The sequence below is a fragment of the Protobothrops mucrosquamatus genome, unplaced genomic scaffold, assembly GCF_001527695.2.
Source record: "Protobothrops mucrosquamatus isolate PMUCROS unplaced genomic scaffold, P.Mucros_1.0 scaffold2584, whole genome shotgun sequence".
NCBI classification, from domain to species: domain Eukaryota; kingdom Metazoa; phylum Chordata; class Lepidosauria; order Squamata; family Viperidae; genus Protobothrops; species Protobothrops mucrosquamatus.
In genome coordinates, this window is record NW_015388640.1 from 331,096 (window position 1) to 338,722 (window position 7,627).

Here is a 7,627-nt window from a genome sequence, read left to right on the forward strand (position 1 = left end):
AAAAAATTCCTTTCTTTAACTATTTACAATACAATGAATATAGTATAAAAGTGAATACATGTAACCTTATTTTTTATTAAAGTATCCAAGACCAATTAAAGTATCAATTGAACAATCATTAAGCTTTTGTTTAATGATTAAGATTAAACTATTAAAATAAACTTGGGGTGAACCAGGAATAAATCAGGAGAATGAAAATGTGTATAAAAGTCATCCCGCCTTTCACATGCTTTTGAATACTGTTCTCTGCAGTATGTCTCAAATGTGAATGGTACAACATGTATGGCATTTTATTATTCTAGCATCGAATCACAGATGAGAGTCAAATGATTTCCTACTGCTTGCTGGAAAAGTGAATGGCTGTCCTTTCCTCTGATGGAACGAAGTGCCTTACACAAAGTGCCTGATGCACCACTAACTTTTTAAAATCTCCATTGACAGACTTTCTTTGAGACAATACAATTTCTAATTCTAGCCAGCAATAATGGGTTTCATGGATAATTGCAACTTTGTCCCCTTGTATTCATTTACCCTTCCCAGAGTGAAAAGAACTGAATATACTTGCCATTTGAAAATTCCTAACACTATCTCACAAGAAAATTAGGACGCACTGGCGACAGTCATGGATCCAATTACTGTACTTAAAAAGATTGCTTTAAAGTCAGAAAGGTTTCCTTTTTTTCTCCTGTTTAGCAGAATTAGTCAGAGGTATGTTCTGTAATGCGGTTCCTTAATAACTATTATTTTTTTATCTCAAATTAACGGTTCACCAGTTCTGCTGTACAACTCCTTCCCATTATATTTTCTGGAGTAATTCTGCTTTTCTCTATTCTTTCTAAACTATAAAAACTCCAGAGTTTCTAAACCATTATGAGTTCATCAGGCCTATTTAGCAAAATTGAGTTCCTTCTACTTTCAGTGATATTTATGTATTTATGCTTGTATACCACAAGATTGACTCACAACACTGTACAGACAAAATTAAAATAGAATTACTAAAATAGAGCCATAAAATAATCTATATACTACTAAAACTCTCCTGTACATCTGTTTATAACCTTTAATTAGGCAAAATGGTGCATTATAAGACAACAGTTTTTGAATCGATGAGCTGACTTAAAGAATGCATACAAAAGCTGGGACCCATTACTCTTTTGGGATTAAAATTTGGCAAAGTTGTGGCCTCTTCAATGCATTATGCTGCCACAGTCAGCCACAGTCATATGTTTATTATTTCCAACACTTCTTGCCAGTTTCTCACAAGGGAAGTCAGTGAGGAAGCTGACACAAAGTTGCTTCTATTCTCACTGCTTTTTTCCAGCACATGGTCATTCCGTTTCTCTGCTTAAGTAAGAAGGTATTTCTGAAACAATAACCCAATGGGTCATAGATTGTCTAATAACCAATAATCATAGGTATTGGCTCAGATGAGAGAGGGAGGGAGGGAGGGAGAGATGGTAAGAAGGAATTATGGAGATAAAGTAGGCCCTCAATTTTTGAAAAATCTTAAGGTACCTAATTTTATAGTATAAAACCCTCTAAATATTCACACTAGTTCTTTCTATTTTGGAAAAATTTAAGTTCAAAATAGGAAACTTGCTTGCATTCAAATAAGAAATGGACAGCCACAGAAGCTTCAACTCATGAAGGCTGTGTGAACATTGATTCATTTGGATTTTTAAAATGCCCAACTCCAGATTACTTTGGGCACCTAATAAATAAAATGAAACAAGAAATAATGAAACAATAAAAAAATAAACATCTAGAAAAAAAACATGTATACTAGAATCCAAACATGCAGAACCGTACATTTTTTAAATGGTCATATTACTAAAGCAACAAAAGCTAGAATGGGGATATGGGACTAAAATTAATACCAGATTGATTGTGATTGGACTGCAGTGTAACAGTTCAGACAGCAGAATAACTGAACCAGTGATTTTGTCTCATTTTGCATACCATTTTGCTTTTTGGTAGTTGTAGTAGCATCTTTTATTTTGCTCCTGTGCTGATCCATTGCTGTGTAAACTGTATTAAAATGCATTCATGTTGAAAACAAACATTTCTACTGCTTCCCAAGAATTCTTACTGGTTTTGTTTCTTTCCAGCTTTTGCCACACAAATGAATCATCTCTTTGCACCTCATGGTTCTAATCCTGCTGCTACTCCAGCCCCAACCCCATCATCGGTTAAGGCAATAAGCCACTCATCAGCACTTCCATCGACAGCTGTCCCAGGGATAAGTGTGTCCAACCCTGTCTTTCCTGTCTTCCCTGGGCAGGTTATCTCCTCCGTCCATCCGCCTCAACCATCCACGCCCATCCCTCCTGTTGTCAAATCCCATTCGCTGCCTGCAGTTCCTGCCACATCTGCTCACAGTGCCACCTCTGCTCCCCTCCCTGCTTCTTTCTCTGGACTGGCTTCTGTGCTGCCTGCCGCTGCAGCACCCCAAGGGCTCTCCACATTGTGTGCCACCCCTGCACCTAATGAAGCTTTTGCATCTGCCCCGGCTCCCTTCGCCAGCCTTCCTTTTTCTGCAGCGTCTGTCACTGCCCCGGCTAATAATCCTAACTCATTGTCATCTGCTTTTGCTGGCCTGCCTTTATCCTTGACCCCCAATTCTCAGGGAGTAGCTAGCTCCATTTCATCGACCATTGCCTGTTCTCCTGCCACTAGTTTATCTTGCCCAGTTAATTTACCCAACCCACTTTTATCAGCTTTAAAGGGGTTTCTCTCAGTAAACGATAGCTCATTACTTAATTCAAGTGCCCTGCCTTCGACTGTGACTGCTGAGCTTGCTTCTTTATCTGGTCTTCTCAGTCAGAATTCGGAAGCTGCCTCTTCATCCAGTAGCAAATGTTACGCTCCAACTGTTACCTCTTCTCTTCAGCATCCTTCCACTCCAGGACTCTCCATTTTCTCAGGCCTCCCCTGTCAGCCAGGAGGGAGCAGTAGTGCAACTTCTCCTGCATTGTCATTGCAGTCCCCTTCAATAACAATGTCGTCATCCAACTTGCCGGTCAGCTGTGGCTCCTCAGTGGGTCTTGTGCATTGTCCAAGCCCTGCCAATCCTGAACAGCAAGTTTCCTCCACTCCAGTTGCCCCAGCTCTAGTTAAAACAGAACCCATAAGCCCGACTCTTTCAGGTCTCAAAATCCCAACCCTTTCTGCTGGGCTCAATCACAGCACTTCAGGCTTGCCAGCCCTTGGACATGCCTATTCCTCAGCTACTTCATTACCATGCAGCTTAACTAATTCCCTCAATTCAGCACTTCCCCCTTTGACCTCTCATCTGAACAGTTCCCCATCTATTCCCTCCCACGCTTCATCCACTCCAGTATACAATGCACTTCCTCCTTTCACTTCTTTGACCAATAGTTTTGCTTTTACTGGCAATCCAGCACTTACCCCAACTGGGCCTCTGTTGTCCATTCCACCTACAACTACGTCTGCCGCACACGCCAGCTCCTCAGCCCCCGTTCTTCCACCACTGATTGCCACCGCAGCTGCCCCGGCTCCACCATTCCCCCTTAACTTGTGCAGTGCTGTCTCTTCCCTGTTTTCTGTTCCTCAAGTGCCCCTGGGCTCATGCAATTCATCCTTCCCTCCTTTCCCTGTCTCTAACACACCCTCTGTCACTCCTGCTCTCCCTTCTTTCCCTGGGCTCCAGGCATCCTCTACAATAGCAGCAGTTGCACCCCTGCCAGCAGCTGCCACAGCCCCATCTCCAGCTCCGGTGCTGCCAGGGTTTGCCTCGGCCTTTAGCTCAAACTTCAACTCTGCACTGGTTGCACAGGCTGGGTACGTTTACTCCAAACAGTCAGAAGTCGTTTTGGCACATTTCTTAACAATGTGCAATATGAAGTCTTAAGTATGAATGATAAAATACTGATTATTATGCTTGCTTTCTGAATTCTCTTCAGACAGAGAATTCTGTCAGTTCTCTTGTTAAATGTTGACAGATCCTATCTATGTTTTTTTCTTAATTCCCTTATTCTAGCAGGGAAAGGTTTAGCCTAACAGAGGATATATAATTGTTTTAAATTGATTGGAACCTTTGAAAGATATTCTAATTAGGGGTAAAATATTGGGATATTTCTACTACATATACTGAAATAGCCAATTCCAAATTAGCATGACTTTGGGTCAGTCACTCACTTTCAGCCCTAACCACCACACAGGGTTGTGGTGGGAAAAATAGGAAGAGGAAGGGATATCTAGATAGATAGATGATAGATAGATAGATAGATAGATAGATAGATAGATAGATAGATAGATAGATAGATAGATAGATAGATAGATAGATAGATAGATAGATAGATAGATAGATAGATAGATAGATTTGCCACCTTGAATTTATCAAAATAATAAAGGTGAAATATAAATAAATAAAATTAAATAAATATTCACATTAAAAACACTTCTTGATCAAATGTTGATTGCTTCCATACATTGTATCTATAGAAGCAGTATGGTCATAGATTGGAATGTAGCAATTATCTTTTTTTTTTTGTACTGTTGGCTGTGTGAATTTGAAAATGTTCTGCTTCTGCATTTTTAGCCTGACGTCTGGACTCCAGGCCCCTGGAAATACAGTTTTTCCAGGACTTCTGTCTCTTCCTGCCATCCCTGGACTTGCTCAGAGTGCAACGCAGTCTTCCCTCCAGGAACTTCAGCACAGTGCAGCTGCGCAGTCAGCATTACTGCAGGTAAAACAATATATAAATAGAAAAGATAAACATCAAGAATAGAGAAATGATAAGTAACAAATACAGTGTACAGTGTACAGAGAAGAGCAACAAAGATGATTAGGGGACTGGAGGCTAAAACATATAAGGAACGGTTGCTGGAATTGGGTATGTCTAGTTTAACGAAGAGAAGGATGAGGGGGGACATGATAGCAGTGTTCCAATATCTCAGGGGCTGCCACAAAGAAGAGGGAGTCAAGCTATTCTCCAAGGCGCCTGAAGGCAGGACNATCTACAGTGAGAATAAAAGTATTTTATCTACAAAAACACATTAAGTTTTTATTTTATTTTGGTTATTTAAAATTTGATGCGAGGAAGAAACAGCAGGGATTGTATGTGGAAGCAGAGAATTTTGGTGGAAAAATATCTAAATTTTTACAAAATGTGTAGTTTAACATATAGGCTATTATGTGGAATGTATCATTCATTTATATGTATGTAAATTGCTACATTTCCATAGCCTCGTTGGAATTAATGATCTCTATGCAGAATGGATCAGCTAAGATGGTCTGCCCCAGGTACCTTCTGGATCTCTTACGGATTTCCAGTAGGTGCTTGGAGTCAAATAGTCAGATCATCAGCCTCCAGAAATCCTTCCTATAATAAAGCCCTTAACAACAGAACAGTCACTTGCCCGCGATAAAGATGTGTACTTGTGCAATGTTGCATGAAATCGGGCATTTGAGATTTTTTAAATTGCAAGTTTCTGATACTGTGGTTATAAATTTTAAAATATTTTTTCCCAAGCCAGCATCCTTGGAATTCTGTCAATGTGGCCTTTAACTGGGAATTCTTGAAACTATTCAACACCTCTAGAAGTCACACTTTTTACTCTGTACGAGATAACAGATACTGAACATCCACGTTCAATGCCTCATTTTTATTACAGTTGTAACTGTATTCCTCTATCAACTGTATTCCTCATACCAGTGCTACTATTTGGCTGTGTCATAAAATGTCCTCGTCCATTTATTTTTCCATTAGGAACAAAGTGTGAAATTTGTGCAGATGCATGTAAGCAATGTAACTTTCATTTACATACTCTGAAACACTGAATTAAACTTTCTGAGTGTTGTATTTTATCTTCCTTGCTGGCAAATTTGGATTTTGGAAGGGCCAAGGATCCAGCTTGTAGACATACCATTAATTTCTTGTTTGTTTCTTTAAAGATACACTCTGCTTCTGCTCTAGAAAACTATGCTTCTCAATCTGAGGGTTTCAGTGCATATCCTCCAGCAGCAGGAACACCTGGAACACCTTTTTCAGTGCAGGCAAGTCTTCCCCAGACTGGATGGCAATAATGAACATCAATTTCAGATATGAAGAAGAATGCTCTAAAAGCTTATGATGCTTCCTTCAGAAAACACATTTTCAGAACATATAATTCAAGAGAGATTCCAACTACAATAACTGTTGCTGAAATGGTATCAAAATTGGACTTTTTTTACTTTCATATCAATGACCCTAGGAAGTCTTTATTCCATTTTTCATAGTAAACTCTGGGGATACTTTGATTCAGGTAGGATTTTTAAAATCCAGAATAACTGGATCACTGAAAAAAATTGTTTTTGCTGTGATATCAGTGTTTTACAGATTGTTAAAAAAACACTGCAATGCATGAGGTATAGGTACTGATTTAAAAATGTAGTTCAAACTCCCTATCTATCCCCTTCAACTTCTTTTAGGAATTTAATCTTGTGCATCTGCCTACTTTATTTAGGCTGAGCGGATTTGCACTCCTCAGAACTTTCTGCCTTGTTCTATAGAATCAATTCTAATTTTTTTGTTCATTCTTTTTAAAAATTGCTCATCCATCGCTATTTACTCTGATGCAGGTAGCCCTCAACTTAGAACCATAACAGGGACTGGCAATACATTATGAAACGGTTAAGTGAGGCATCACATGACTGCATCCAATTTACAACCTTTGCCATTAAATCTTGAAGCAAATCTCCCATCAGTCATTGAAACATCAGATGACTGTGACTTGCAATCTCCTGCAGGCTTCACCATTGACTTTGCTTATCAGAAGCTGGCAGGGAAAGTTGCAAATGGTGATCAAATGACTGGAGGACCACTGCAGCTGTTAGAAATGCAAGACAAACACCCAGATTGCAATCACATGACTGCAGGGACTGGTTGTAAGTTACCTTTTCAGCATCATTGTAATTTCAAATAGTTGCTAAACAAAATGGTTGCAAGCAGAGGACTACCTGTACTTGTTACTGAAAGTTCTACTACTTAACAATTTGTCTCAGGTCCTTCCATGGTGATACCTTCAGGATGTCTTGGCATTTCAGCTTCAGAATAGCTGCATTTTTGAAGTGGTAATTCCAACACACCTGGGAGGTATTAAGTAGGGAAAGCTGTTTTTACTTTGTTTTAGCAATCTACCTCCCATCAGTAATTTGTTCAGTCTTCTAGGATACCAGAAGCCTGCTGTAGGTATGTATTTTTTTAATGTGTAACTTCAGATTAAGTGTACAGTTTCCTTCAATCAGTAGCAAATACATTTTGTAGATTATAGTTTATGTTTCATAATAAACAAAATGTTTTTATCCAATTCATGAACAAGGCACTGGTAATAACACTACTAATGGGTCTAATGTAGCCCATCAAATATAATAAAATATATTGAAGAGTTTTGGATTTGTGAATCAAGTATTCACTTTATTTATGACAACAAAACAAATGCACATAATGTCAGATTCGAATGACTGTGGTTAAATTCTGGAACATTTTAAATTTTTAAACAGGTAGAGCTGGGTTTTCCCACAGACTCTTTTCAGTAACACTGGGGGGGAGGAGCCAAAATAATGAAATACATTTATTATATTGGCTTTTTGAAATTAAGACCAATTATTCTAATTATGAATTGT

General features: G+C 38.9%; 1 protein-coding gene across 2 annotated transcripts in view; it reads left to right on the forward strand.

Annotated features, from left to right (window-relative positions):
• The window catches only part of PROSER1 (proline and serine rich 1), a 17,906-nt gene extending 11,694 nt beyond the window's left edge, over nucleotides 1-6,212 (forward strand). For both annotated transcript variants that reach the window (XM_015825290.1, XM_029285947.1), the window contains 3 exons: nucleotides 2,109-3,801; nucleotides 4,562-4,709; nucleotides 5,918-6,212. In XM_015825290.1, the coding sequence (XP_015680776.1) occupies nucleotides 2,109-3,801; nucleotides 4,562-4,709; nucleotides 5,918-6,049 (1,973 nt within the window). In that variant the 3' untranslated portion in view covers nucleotides 6,050-6,212. The remainder of the gene's footprint in view (nucleotides 1-2,108; nucleotides 3,802-4,561; nucleotides 4,710-5,917) is intronic.
• Nucleotides 6,213-7,627: the final 1,415 nt, after the last annotated feature.